This window comes from Alligator sinensis, unplaced genomic scaffold (assembly GCF_000455745.1).
Source record: "Alligator sinensis unplaced genomic scaffold, ASM45574v1 scaffold962_1, whole genome shotgun sequence".
NCBI classification, from domain to species: Eukaryota; Metazoa; Chordata; order Crocodylia; family Alligatoridae; genus Alligator; species Alligator sinensis.
This window is the reverse complement of record NW_005842404.1, coordinates 292,081-307,048: the sequence shown is the minus strand read 5'-3', so window position 1 is coordinate 307,048 and position 14,968 is coordinate 292,081. Positions and strand designations below refer to the sequence as shown.

General features: G+C 43.7%; 2 protein-coding genes across 3 annotated transcripts in view; one reads left to right on the top strand and one right to left on the bottom strand.

Annotated features, from left to right (window-relative positions):
- The window catches only part of ARMC2 (armadillo repeat containing 2), a 171,180-nt gene extending 159,049 nt beyond the window's left edge, over window positions 1-12,131 (top strand). Inside the window, exon 19 of the transcript XR_001358542.2 lies at window positions 11,816-12,131. The gene's annotated coding sequence lies outside the window, so the exon portion shown is untranslated. The remainder of the gene's footprint in view (window positions 1-11,815) is intronic.
- SESN1 (sestrin 1) overlaps window positions 1-14,968 on the bottom strand; it is a 100,295-nt gene that overhangs the window by 19,280 nt on the left and 66,047 nt on the right. Inside the window, exon 1 of one of the 2 annotated variants that reach the window (XM_006029920.3) lies at window positions 13,240-13,422. The exons of the other annotated variant lie outside the window; for it this stretch is intronic. Within the exon in view, the coding sequence (XP_006029982.1) occupies window positions 13,240-13,326 (87 nt within the window). The 5' untranslated portion in view covers window positions 13,327-13,422. Of the gene's footprint in view, window positions 1-13,239; window positions 13,423-14,968 lie in introns of those variants that run through there. 2 annotated transcript variants of the gene reach the window in all.

Below are 14,968 nucleotides of genomic sequence, written 5' to 3'. Positions count from 1 at the left end.
CCCCTGCTGCCGCCGCCAATGCCGCGCTGGGGGGGGCACAGCAGGGCGCTCCGGCCCCGCCCCCGCGTGCGTGCACAAACACACACATCTGCACCCACGCGCACGCAGCTGCCTTGCTCCAGGCCCAGCAAGAGGCAGGGCGCGGGGGAAGGGGGCTGCTTGTGCCCGGCCTCCGCTGCTGCATCGGGACGGGCAGGGGGAGCCGGGGTGCGCGCAGGTAGGCTCAAGGCAGCAGGGAGAAGTTCTGCTCTGGCAAAGACGCGGAGGTAGTGGGGGAGCAGGCACAGAGCTCCGCGCCCACAGCCCGAGCCCCAGCCTCACTGACCCTGGTGCAAGGACAAGCTCGGGCCCCCACCCTCCAGTCATACAAGCCCTGGGCCAGGCCAGCAGCGCCACGAGCCTGGCAGCCAGGCTCCTACGCCGATGGCTGCCCAGGAAGGGGGCTCCGGCCAGGAGGACCCCTGGAGACTGTGGGGCCATTTTCCAGCCCCTGGTTCATTCATAGCTCCCGGCAGTGTCATTGTTTTGCCTTTCTTTTTCCCACCCCCACCCAAGAAATTAGCTGTTCTTTTCTTAGAGGCTTATAGCTCTTCTTGGTGGGCAACAGCCCACAATCCCTGAAAAGTAACAAATAGGCCTGTCTCTGACCCCAATACCTCACAAAGAAGGAGGCTCTGACTGGGAGAACCCCCCAGTGACTGTGGGGCTGTCTTCCTGTCTCCAGCTGGTCACATCTCCAGGCAGAGTGGCACTGGGTGGTGTCCATTGGCTTCTTGGACTCATTTGAGGACCAGTAGGCAGTGGCTGGTGTGCTCTGCTCAGCATCCCCTCTTGGAGTGCCCATTATTAACCTCTGACCCCCACTCTTATCCCAGTTTTTGCATTAGTTGTCTAAAAAATTCTGTTAGCTCCCTCTGTTATTAGAGAGGGTTGCTAAGTGTGTACCAACCATTTGTGTGGGGGCCCATACCCATGTTCCCTATGGGTACCAAACAGGCCTGCAGGAGGGGGTGCTTTATAGGGAGAGCATGTGTCTGGGGCATAACTAGTCTAATCCATCCTCTGTCCTACCCTCCCACGCATCCACCATCGTTGATTCAGAGAGGCCAGAGGATACATGCCTAACTGTTCTAATAAAATGCTATTCATAGAATTATCATCCATGACTTAGTATAGCCAGGTTCAAAAAGGGACTAGACAATCTGCCTATACAGTCTCCTGTGTCAACGAGTTCTACCAGTTAATTATGCACTACTTTGAGTTCTATTTAGGAATTAGCCATTGGTAAGTCTACACTGCTAATTATCTACTTGTTGGGGTTGTGTTCCTGTCCCTACCCTCTTACCACATGAAAACCTGTTTCCTCAAGAGAAAAGCAGTAAAGCCTAATCCCCCAAGCATGCAGGTCTCTCAAGTCAGCTGCATCATGTTGCCCAAATCTTTGACTTGTACACCTTTCACATCCAAAACACACTTTCACATTTGTATTGCCGATAGGACCTTCCAGTATTTGTGACTAGTTGCCCCACATGGGAGCACCTCCAGTAGATCCACTGCCTATGCGTGGTTACAAATGCAAAGGTGAACAGCACTTCAGGGTGGCAAAGCTGTACATCATGGGGAACTAATATTTAGGCCCATTAAGAAAAGACAGTCTCCTACAATGCATAACAGACCAATTTGCACAAGGGTTTTACTTGGTATGGTACCAAGAAACCAACCCTCACAAATCCTAGCACTGCCTGCCTGCCTATCAGGAAGCACAGTGTGGATGTGGGCAACCAGGACTTCTTGCATGATAAGAAAAACACAGTGTGGACAGGGATAGGACAGTTTGCATGATGGCATTTATCAGTATAGACATACGGTTAAGTTTATGATAGAATTGAACAACTGGAGTCAAATGTTAATCAACACACAGCAAATATGTACTATAAGTCCAGTTAGATATTGATCTTTTCTCTCCACCCAAAGAGACTGCAGGACTGCTAAGTAAGAGTATTACGTGACTGTAGGACTGTTATGCGAGGGCATTAAATGGAATAAACTAAAACAAAGACAGGTAAACAGTCCTTTCCATTTAAGTTCTGTTACCCTTATGACCAAACAAGAATGTTGTGCAACATTTGTTTTTACTAGAGAAATCATCAAAAGATATAGTTTCCTCCTGGCTATTTCAAGTACTTTTATTCTCATCATAAAAATGCTTACAATGAGACTTTTCGTAACATCATAGTTCAAAACTGTATTATATTAAGCTGCAAGGAGGCAAATCAGATATAAAGTTACACAGTTACAAAGGCGTTGATCATACAAACATTTATGTTCAGGTTTAACTCTTTAAACAGTTTTAACATAGTCACAAAGACAACACATTTGTGAAAAGTTAACACACATACCTAAAAGCTACAGGTTTGGGGCCAAAAATTTTAAATCATTTCCACTGCAAAGTTATCCAAGCAGAAACACTTTCAAATGTTTGTTGCAAGAGAACACCAGATACAAAGCTAGTATTTGGGCAGATTACCAGAACATCCCCCTGCAGGAGCTTCCATCATCGTCATTTACTAAAGACACTTGATTTCATTTAAGTTCTTATAAAAGTGTGTTTAAGTATAAGACACTACATGGCCTGGCAATCAAACCCACTGCAAACACTAAAAAATTAAAGAAGTTCAAGACAACATCTAGCCCCATTGCTATCAATACCCATACTCTGTATTAAGCCCCATGGTCGTTTATACACGTGCTCCAGCAGTGGCAGGGGGGAGGGACAAGCTTTAATTAGAGCAGCTCTGAGAGCATCTCATGTAGCAGCATCCTCAAGCTTCAAAATGGTGGCAGAGGCGCTTCATCTAAAGCTTGTTTGATGAGCTTTAGATAAAGTGCCCCGGCCACCACTTTGACGCGCGTGGATGCCAATACACAAGACACCAGAGGCTGCTGAAGTGTGGTAATGCCACACTCTAGCAGACCCAATTAATGGAGCCTCCTTCAAAACACTGGAATTGTAGCACATTGGTGCAGCTTCCCTGCTTGTGTATAGGCACCCCCTGGGTCCAGGATTTCAGAGCAGGAGTTGGGCTTCTCAAGAATGCTGAAATAAAAAGGAACCTGACTTATAATTGACTTTTGTTTTTAAGCCATTGAGGTTTATACTACCAAGTTTTGGTCCACAATAAGGAGGGCCAGAATCTAAGGGACTGCCTTTCTAGGAAAATGTATAGGTATAGTCATACTGGTCCCATTATACTGCTATAGTTATATTGGTTATAATTAACTCCTTGTGAGGAGAACCTTGTTCTGGACCAAGAAGGCTTTCTATGCCATGTTCAGGTGAGCATGATCATTTGGTTCCCTGGGGACAAGTAGCAGCTGTACACCTTGTACCGCTACTACTTGTCCCCAGGGAATGCCTATGCCACAGGTTTGTGGCACCACATGCTGCACAACCGTACCCATCTGGACACAGCCATAGTGTGCTTTGGAAATACCATGAGCTAAAAATCAAAGAAAAGAGCTTCAGGAACCATTTTGGAGATCTATTCTCTTATGTCTGACATCTCCAGGTACATGCCCAGATGCCTGTGAGCAGCAGGGAATAAAAACTAAAAGATTTTCAGTGTCTTTATGTTGTTTCTGCAGGTCATGTGTAACCCAAGAAATATGCCTTCTTTAACTTAATATTGCATCAGAAAAGGGTAGGCTAGAAGCTTGGAGAAAATTATAAAAAAAGATCAAGTGAGCTTAAACATACACTGCTTTCTGGGTCCTGACGGTCTCCTTATTTTATTTAAGAGCATGACAGTAACACCCCTGGGTAGGGTCTGTCTTCAGATCTGTTTGCTGGACATAGTGCCAAGCCTACTGCCAGCACTAGAGTAGCAAATAAAGGACTTCCTAGAATCATAGAAAGCAGTGGATGCAAAACTAGGTTTTCATTGTTATAGGGCCTCCGACATCATCTCCCACTTATTCATACAACTTGCCTCATTCTCTAGGTATTGTTCACACTGAAGAGATACCAACTGACCCACCATCACCACAACCCCCTATTAATTTACTTTTAAGCTTTAAGCAGTTTCCCCTCCATCCCACCAATACCTCTGCACCAAGAGAACTCTCCCAGAGCAGACAGATGCATCCTGTATTTGCTGCTTATTTTGTTAGTCCTAAGTGGTTTTCTGTTCAGTTCAATTCAATCTTTAGCTTACTCTATTTGAACAGAAGGGCTAATGTTTCTTAAAAGTTGACCAGTGAATGGTATCTAAGTTGACTGGCCTGAAAAGGGACTTATAACAGGGTCCTATCCCAGGGGTGGCTGTAATGCCCCTAGAGCCTCCTCTCAGCCCAAGGTCCTCTCTGCTTCCTTTGGGCAATCTCCCCTTTAGCTCTCCTGCCATGCTTTGATGGAATTACGTCTTTAGAAAAGGAGGCTGCCCCACGTCTCCCCAAGCAAGATCTCATGAGTGCCAGCGTCACTGTTCATCACCTTAAGGGCACAACTTTTAAAACTCCCCTACAGCTGTGCCCCTGCCTGGCAGGCATTTCCAATCATCGATCTGGTGGGCGCTTTGCCCCAGCTACCAGGCCACCTCAGACTTCCACTCCCTTGTCGGGGCCTTGGCATTCCTAGCCTCCACCCCTCTGCTCTGGCTAGTCCCTTTAGCCTAGACCCAGTGCACTTGGGCTCCAGCCCCACATCTGCCCCTCCCTGGGCTAAGCCCACTCTGGCTCTAGCTCCATGCCTCTCTGGCACTACTAGGACCTCCTCTCACCCCTACTAGTCCCAAACCCAAGCCACCAGTTAACTCAAGCAAAACACATAGGCACTCAGGCTCTAACAAAACTGCAAGCCAACTGACTGTCTGCCAAGCTTCCCCATCTTGGTTCCTATCCCCATTGCAACAAGCATTTAGCGTCTTACTGGCACTGACAGGCATTCCAGGAGCAGCAGAGCCTCTCACTCCAGCTCTCCAGGGCAGGAGCTCTATAGCCAACAGGGTCAGATTGACTGCTTGCTTTCAGACACGGACTTTAAGGGCTCCTATACATGTGTAGGGAGGCTGCTCCAACGTGCTGCAGCAGACTCAATTCATCGAGTCAGCCGGAGCGTGGTAATTACCGCACTCCAGCATCTTGTGTATCAACGTCCCTGCGTTTAAAAATGGCAGCAGGGGCACTTTTAACTAAAGCTGATCAAACACTAATACACGTGACACTCAGGGTGCTTTAATTAGTGCAGCTCTCAAAGCATTGCTAATTAAAGCCCCCCGCCTCCCCCAGCCCCATGTTTCTGGGCTGACTCTCTGTCTGCCCTTGCTGCATTTTACTGTTCTGCCTCCCTCCCCAGGGTGTGTTACCTTCCCATAGGTAGTCTCTCCCTGTGCCTTGCACCCTGATCTGTCTGTTGGCAGCTATTTCACTAGCAGCTAGCTTGTTTCCTAGCTGCCAGTCCTCCTTGATTCAGCTCAGCTTGATACTCTTTCCTCTTAAAGTAACAGGAGTCTTCTGGCTTCCTATTACAGGACCATATCCATGTTCTAGAACAGTTCCAAGGCACCCTGAGGTCTGCCCCAGATCCTTTGAAGAGTGCTTTTGGCGAGGTGTGATGAGATAACCAGAAAAATGTAGTCTCAGGCATGTCCCTGCCTGAACGATTCCCCATCTCCACTGCCCAGCCCCTCTGCAAGGGGCCTCGAGTCCAAACAGGTTGAGAACTACAGTTCCAAAACTTATAAAGATGTCATGACAGCATTAGTGACCGAGTAGACAAAAGCAAAAGAACGGGCCCGTCTCATATCTGAGTATCAAACTAACTCTTTCAACAATTTTTAGCACTTTGACATCTGCATTAATGAATCCATTTCTAAGCACTAGGAGAAGGTGGTGATTGGTAACAGTCAGCATGGAGTCACCAAGGGCAAGTAATGCCTAACCAATCTGACTGCCTTCTATGATGAGATGGCTGGTTCTGTGGATGTGGGAAGAGCAGTGGACATGATATACCTTGACTTTAGCAAGGCTTTTGATATGGTACCTCATAACATTCTTGCAAGCAAACTAAGGAAGTATGGATTGGGTGAATGGACTGCAAGATGGACAGAAAACTGGCTGGACCTTTGGGCTCAAAGGGCTTGAGCTCAATGGTTCAATATCTAGTTGGCAGCCGGTATCAAGTGGAGTGTCCCAGGGGTCAGTCCTGGGGCTGGTTTTGTTCAGTATCTTTATCAACAACCCAGAAGACAGGATGGAGTGCACCCTCCACAGCTGACACCAAGCAGGCGGAAGCAGTAGATATGCTGGAGGGTAGGGCTAGGATTCAGAGACCTCAACATATTGGAGGATTGGACCAAAGGATCTCTCATGATGTTCAATAAGAAGTGCAAAGTCCCACACTTAGGATGAAACAATCCCATGCACCAAGACAGGCTGGGGACAAATGACTAAGCAGCAGCTTTGCACCAGAGGACCTGGGGGTTACCAGTGGACAATAAGCTGAACATGAGCCAACAGTGTGCCCTTGTGGTGAAGAAGGCTAATGGCATACTGGGCTGCGTTAGTAGGAGCACTGCCAGTAGATCCAGGGAAGTGATTATTCTCTTCTATTCGGCACTGGTCAGGCCGCAGCCAGAGTACGGTGTTCAGCTTTAGGCCCCCCACTACAGAAAGGATATGACAAAGTGGAGAATCCAGTGGAGGGTAATTCAAACAGGGAGCTGGGGCACATGCTTCCGAGGAGAGGCCGATGGAACTGGGCTTATTTAGTCTGGCAAGGCGGGGGGCGGGATTTAATAGCAGCCTTCAACTACCTGAAGAGCAGTTCCAAAGAGGATGGAGCTAGATTGTTCTCACTGGTGGCAGATGACAGAACAAGGAGTAATAGTCTCAAGTTGCACCAAGGGAAATTTAGGTTAGATATTAGGAAAAACTCTCTCACTAAGAAGGTAGTAAGACACTGGAACAGGTTACCCAGAAAGGTTGTGGATTCTCCATCCTTAGAGGTTTTTAAGATCTGGCTAGACATGGCCTTGGCTGGAATGATCTAGTTAGGGATGATCTTGCTTTGAATGGGGTTGAACTAAATGACCTCCTGAGGTCCCTTCCAACCCTAATTTTCTATATTCTATAATGCAAACACTCTTACTGAGAACACTGTGAATCAACAAGACATTGAAAAGTTTGCCAGGAGAATACATAAAACACCTGATTTTTTCCCCCTTAATGTCTACATGTATGTAGTATTTACTGTATGCATACTGTGGGCCCTGCAATTACAAAAGTGTACTGAGCAAAGGCAGACTTCTGAATTGTATTTACACTGCAGTATTCTTATACTGCTATGCACTGTAGTCATTTACCTTTCATTTAATATTTTAGTCATTATTTCCATGATTTTCTCATCCCAGTTTAAATGGTAAGCTTTATTACCACTGCAGGGTAAGTTTAAATTACTTGAAAAGACAAAAAAAATATTAAAACCTTTAACCAAATGATTTATTAACCTATTCTATTTGTCAGAATACATTTGTCAAATACAAATACTAAGAGCAAAGAGTTACCAGTACAGGGCAACCAGTGAGGAACATATTTACTCTGGGTCAAAGCTAAAAACGTATCTATTAGACCTACTTAGGGTACAGTGGCAAAGAACAAATAGAGCAAGTGTGAATCAGGAGACTAAAGTGAGAAAAGCAGCCAAGCGTAGTTCAAACAGATCACACTTGACTTTCGAACTTTGCCTAAGAACAAAGAAATGAGCCTAGCAACAGGCCCAGCCAGTCAGAGATCAGATAAACAGGTACAAGGCTCGACTTCTCAAGAGATCGGTGGAGTCCAACCTCCTCAAGCATATTTCCGACTTGTGCACTCTCAAACTTGAATCTAGCAAGTCTTACAAAACCAAGCCAGGCTGAATTGACAGACACTATGATATCCAATACATTTTCCTGTAACTTGTAAATATCTATTTCTATTTAACAACACGCATTGATGTCAGGAGACAGACTTATCAAACTGCTCTAAAATATTAAATTTTCATAAAGAGCAAACTTAAGACTCTTTGATAGTCCCTTGTGAAATGAGAAAGAATATGGTCGAGGCACAACAGAGAACTCACAGCTTAAGTTCAATGGTTACTTAAGGTCATTTTACATCACCTTTGTACCCTCCCAATCCTCATCTCCCTCAAAGACTGTAGAGAACCCCATGTAGCCTGTTTAAGTTATGGAAACCTTCCCTGGACTGCCTGTTAAGGACAAAGCTGCTGGGAGTACCCACCAACATGCATGCTGAGATCTGACTCCCTAAATACATGCAAGGTTTTTACTAAGTTTGTGTCCTGCCCTCCATACCCTGAATAACACAAACAGTGCTTCTGTAAGCCACAAAGAGTTAAGACTTGTAAAGAAGCTGTCAAATCAGATGAGGATTTCTGCAATTTGTATGGAACATCATTAGCATTGCAGACACTTTTGAGGGCTTTGCGAAGCAAGTGCCTGCTGTTTGGCCACGCTTTAATAGTGCAGGTATTATGTATACAAGAAACTAAGTGGGCGAGTGGTTGCTGGACCAAATCATAAAAATATTCTCAAGACAATCTCTTGGCATTTCAGTGGAAAGTCATGCAAGTGGCTTCAGGTTTTTTGGTTTCATTTTGTGGGGGTTTTTAGTTAACCACAAAAAATGGAAATAAGCCTTTAAACTACTGTTCCTTGCAGATCATTATTTTTAAGTAGATTGGTTTTACTTGGTTTCGTAAGGAAGAAGGGCCACCTACTATCCTTTTAGGCCACTAATGTTATTGCTTATTGAACCTGACCTTAAAAATCCTGTGCTCCAAATACTCTGGGAAAGTAGCACTCTGCATAGATCCACTCAGATGTACATATGCAAAAGCCACACAAAAAATACAAGCAGTACATGTGCTGAAAATGCTCTGGTTTTCACAACAGAATCAGTATTTTCACAATGATGTTATCAGTATTATAGCATGATTCAGAGCACCTTTTAAGCAACAAACAGAGTGAGGAATTAGTGTTATAACAAGCCCAGCAACGGTACTATCAAATTGGGCTTGTACCATCAGATTTAATTATAATAAGAAACAAATACATTCTTCTGAGGCACAGGACTACGGTATTTTATACTTGAGATGAGGGGGTTTTGTTTGTTTGAGGGTTTGTTTTGTTTTGTTTTGTTTGGGGGGGGGGGGGTCTTAAAACCTGTTTTACTAATACAGGTGCCAGGCTGTCCCATCCCAATTACTTGCTGGTTTGTTTAAAAAAAGAATACAAATCTAAACATCAAGATACCTCTAACTGTTGAGAAGGGACTCCACTTGGTGAAAGGAACATAAATTAAATAAAGACCTTTGCAGACACAGACAGGCTTCACTGCTGATGAAAACCAAACAATGATCACCAAAACTTGCAAAAGGATGTTCATTTAGTTAGTGTCCTTTGTATACAGCAAGTCTGTGGCTTAATTTGGAGACTTGTTCAAGTCAACCACACTGCACTCTTTTGGACAGGAAGGACCTGGAGGCTGCAAACTCACTGGTAGGCAGGCGGTCATTCCTCCCAATGCAGTCGGGCACACAAACTTCTCTAATCACTTCAGTGACACAACTCAATTCTCATCAGCAAAACCATCTCTCTCTCAGCAACAGGTCTATCCTGAGAGTTGTGCCAATGCACAAAAAGGGTGTTGGTTTTATAGAGGATGGTCTAACAAGACCTGAAGAAAGGGCTGCAGATCCATTTAGGCTGAATCTAAATTCAGGATTAATATTTCAGATAGCACAGTGCTCATAAAAAGTGTCAAATTGAATCTCTGGAGAATGACCTGTGTCAAAGTACATCAGTCCTTTCCTGCAGGCCCGCCTCTAGAAACAAAAGGCTATATTCTGTATCTTTCTCCTTAGATAGCTAAAAGTGCTTGTCAGTCAGTTTGCCCAGTTCTTATGTCAATCAGTGTCCACACCACAACTGTAGTCATAAAAAAAGACCATAACACCATCGGTGCATCGACATATGAATGCAAAGCCTTACACTCCAGTGTGATCTGCATAGCTCACCAGAGTTTATTGCTCCTAGGTGCTGCATTTACACGTGCACCCGGGACCACAGCACTTTGAGCTGGGTCAGAGTAGCCCTGGCTGGCAGCGGTCGGGGGGGGGGGGAAAATCAACCTGCTGGCCCAGGGCTGCTCCAACCCAGCTCAATGTGTTGCAGAGGGGCTGGCTAGGGCATGAGGGTGCTTCAGACTGGGACTAGCCAGCTGGCAGTCCCCACACTGAAGCACCCTTGTGGTCCAGCCAGCTAGGTCAGTGTCTATCCACGTGCTGCCGAGCAGGAAAAAACTCTGCAGCAGGAAAGTACTTGTATTTACAAGTACTAACCCAGTGCAGAGTTTATTAGCTTCCTGCGGTCTAATGGGGCCACAGGTGTAGACACTGAAATGTTTACTGCAGCGCTAATTAGACAACACAGTAAACATCTTGTGTAGACACACCCCATGTATCCATCAGGTAGCCATTTTTACTCACCATTAAACTGACTCCCATTTGAACTGGTGACAACCTACAGGTGAAAGAAAAACAGGGAACTGAATATTGAGTCCAAGTCACCTAATCTGTGACTGGGAAGAAAAGGAACTGACTACCCTGCCCTGCCCATGCATTCCAATTGCAGCATCACTCTTAATTGTCTCTCATTTCCATGACTGCTTCATTTTCTAATACAAATCCATTCTAAGCTTGTAGCAGGATTACATTGTTTACAAGTACAGATGCACCTTTTTCAATTGAATTGCTATGTGTTAATGTCTATGTGGGGCTTTAATCAAAAGTTTCCTATGTTGGATTGTATGGAAGCGTTCTCCATTGAGAGCTGCTTAAAAATGCTGGATCAGGCTCTAGCAACCCCCATCCAACTAAAGCTGAGAGAGAGGGGGCTTGTGTGATGCTAGATCTTAAGCAATCAAAAAATTAAAATCTGATCACACCTAGGAAAAAGTGACCATCTTGTAAATCCACAGAGCAACCCTGAGCAAACCTTATTTGGACTTCACCTCCTTTTCACAAAATATGGTAGTTGGGCCCTGACCCCAACAAGAAAGAATGAGGCTTTCCTAAATGAAGCCTCCCTGGTAAAGACACAGTAGAGCCATACCAGGGAGCTGGTGTCAAGGGAAGGACTTGGGAAAAAAAAATCCAGGGGATTCTGACAACTGACTAGCTCTGTTGCAAAAAAACTGAAAAAGAACTCTCCGATTTGCCTTGTAACAATGCAGAAGTTCTCAAAAGACAAAACATACAGTCGAGTTGGTGGTGGTTTTAAAATAACACTTATCTGATCCTTGCCTTAGCTTCCCATTAAGAAACTTTGGTTTTAAGAAAAAGTTGCTCAGCTATATAATTGGTCACAAGTTTCCAAAGGGAAAACCTAGCAGATGCTCAAGACAGGCCTGCAACCCAGTACTATGCAGCTGGCATATATTGGGAGTAGACTTGCCTTCTGGTCTAAGAGTATAAGAATTACAAGATTCTTCCCCAAGAAAGATAAAGTCATATGGCTCAACACCTAGCAGCTCCTCTGAGAGGTGAGAGATGAAATTAGTGAGGTGCAGCTACCCTTACAGTTATGGTATATCATCTCAACCATCAGTTTTGAGATGTATGTTGCTTCAACAACATACATATTTTCCACCCAACACTCCCTCCCTCCTCCTCAGCTTTAAACTTAATCTGAAGCACCAACTTCCACAATGGATGATTAATAACTACAGTTCTATGTTTGTCTATGTCTAACAGCTGAAGACATCCCCAATCACCAGCACCCACGACAGGGAAAGGACTTGTCACTTAAGAACCAGGGATATCATCAACTATTACAGAAAAGCTGAACTTAGCAAGCAAGCCTTTTTTCCATTAAGGGAATCTCTCCCAATGGTAACTATTTTAAAGTCCTCTGATTTTACTAAACACGATGTATGCCTTCAGTGATCCTACTGAATTTTTAATTAGGTATGTCTCTCTAGATTTGCACTATTTAAATCTATTGTTTCCTGCACTTAAAAGTTGTATGTAAAAATAAACATAAAATCATTAAACACATTTTTGTTGGGAAAATATGGTTAAATTGGCAACATTTTTTTCTCATGGATGTGCAGATATAGAGCTGTGTAAGAAATAAAACTCAATACTTATTTAATGTTTGAAAAGTAGTACAAAAGAGCCTCTACAAAGGCCTCTGCAAATGTTCAAAGTATCAGTTGCATCCAAATAGTAGCAGAAATAGCTTACTGTTTCGGTCATCATCAGATTTTATTATTTTTTCCCCCCAAATACAAGGCAGTTTTCTTTCCAGTAACTTTATGTTCTTCCTCCACACACAGAAAACTTCAATAAGCTGTTGATGCAGTTTTGCAAGCGTTTGACATTACTATGAACTTCCTGATGACACCAACTACAATCTCTTTCCCACCTTGTTCTCAGTTGTCTCAGGGGGCCATGGAATAGACAGCTGCTTAGAAAAAGTTTGTAACTAAACACAAAATACAAAAGCAACACAAAGAGGAACTGGTCAGGGAGTCAGAAAATTATGCTCTGAGATAAAAACTGTCACTGCACTGCCAGGGAGAAGAGAACATATTTTTAGCCTGGTAACAACTACAAGCGCTTTATAAATACACTGTATACATTACTCTGGACAGAATACAATTTGTGTGCTGTACAGCCTGTTAACTTCCAGGTTTTGCTGCTGTTGACAGACGACAGTTTACAATGTGCAGAACTACATTATCTTAGGTGACTTAGTTCAGTTTGGAAAGTTGTTTACCAGAGTACTTTTGCAATTATGAGAGAGAAGTGGGTGGGGAAGGAGTATAAAGAATGTTCCCAAGCTTTTCAAGGAACTTCTAAACAACTTTCCTTCTAAGAATTACAGCTTAGCAAACCTCAAGGGTTGTGTCTCGGTTCCCTCCTCCTGTTGGCATCTACATTACTCACACAATCAGAATAAAACATAAAAATTGTGATCCAAAATAAGTGTGCTACATTCCATGTTAGGGGTCATTTTAACCAAGCCATTGGTTTCTGACCTAGTTTATGGCAGGGGGAAGTTTTACTGACTCATTTGGGTCAAATGGATTAAAAGGACCTATAAGTACTAAATAAATAAGTTAAAAGACTTCCTATACTATGTAACACCTGCTATATAGTTCTCCTTTACTTACCCATGCCCAGCTCCGTTCTTGAGCTGGTAGGTCCAGGACGCCAAGCTCTCCCCTGACAAAATGCTCCTTTAATACAAGGTGCCACATACATAAGTCAGAACAGGAAAGCCAGTCAGTGAAGCACGTGAACAACTGGAGACAGCAAGGGGGCTAGAGAAGTACTCCTAGTTTCTTTCAGATGCAAGAATTTATGGGAAAGCAACAGCACTGTTGCTGTGCAGAGAGCATGGTTCATTCACAGCTGATCTCAATTTTCTTTCCTGGTCCTTCCACCTTATGCCCCTTTAGCCCTTACTTCCTTAGCCTATTTAGCTAATCACCTCCTAACTTAACCTCACTCAAAGAATAGACAGATTGCACAGGATAATCCACTTCCAGGCAAATCAGATAAGTGCATAATTCATTTAACTGCATAAATAAATAAATGCCAGTCCTATTTTTTTGCCTACTGCCTACATTATAATAAATACTGGCGCTCTCTCTCAGTTAAGGGAATAGACACTGGAACTTCACCTCAGTGTCTATGCAGTAAATGCAACTGTGCTCGAACTATGAAATTGACAAGGAGCCATCACATTTCAAAGCTCCTAAAACAGCCCTGAACTGACCTAGGTCTTGTCAACTTCAAGGCTGCTACTAGAGAGGTAAGAGAGTGTGAGAAACAAGGTAACAAGCCTTAATGAGGTGCAAAAAGCTTAGCACAGGCTGTTCTTAAGAGTTAATTAGCTGCATTTATATCGAGTCCTTGTAAGTGCACACTGGCAAAGCGTGCAGCCTGTTCCCAGTCCTGAGGGGATGCAATTAAAGGGAATACCCAGTAGAACTTAGCTGGTGTTTACAAGCTATGACACCGTTCACTATATTAGTGTCTATATAATTCCCTGAACCTTGCATCTATAAATTTCTCAGAAAGTTACAGGTCTTGTGTATTGACACTTTTCAAGACAAAGACTGCCAATTACTCTAGGTTTGTACAGTGTCTAGCAAAATTAAGTCCCACTCTCAGCTGGCACCTATAAACTATAAAACTATCACTTCTAAACAATGAGCAACTAGCTTGATATAGAGCAGCAGTTCTCAACCAGAGTGCTTTGGCATGCTGGGGAGCAGTGAGATACTTTTAAGAGTACTGCGGGGTTCTGCACAATTTTAACACTGTTAGGTGTGTAAATCACATAATTCACAAGATAAAACACCAAGATTTCAAATGCTAACCCAGTGTCAAAAATATTTTAACCAATTGTGGTCATTCTGAGTTCTTTGCAAAAGAATTGCCCTATTTTTCCATAATCAAGAAACAAGTGAAAGGTTAAATAGCTAGCATTTTCCAAGAGGAGCCTTGAGTCTAAAAAGGTTGAGAACCACAAAGAGAATCAGAACAAGTAAACAGCACTGAAATATTTCAACCCACCCTCACCTTTCCCAGCAGTTCTCTTCCCTCATCCTGTCCTTTCCTTTTTCCTAACTTTTTTATTTTAATCACTTTCTTTTTTTTTTTGTTGAGAACTGTTGCTCTCTGAAAGCCCACCCATAGCATCTGGCAAAATATGCTGTTGCCTCCAAAACGAATGCCTCTCTAAATGAGCAAGCATGTGTCTGTTGTGGCATCTTAAATTGCTTTGAGATGCCACAAGAGGCACACTGGGGGAAAAAAAATGTTCCCCGTGCTGCATATTTGCAGTGCGGACTCTAATCTTGATATTGGGAAATCCCAGTATCAAAAAAAATA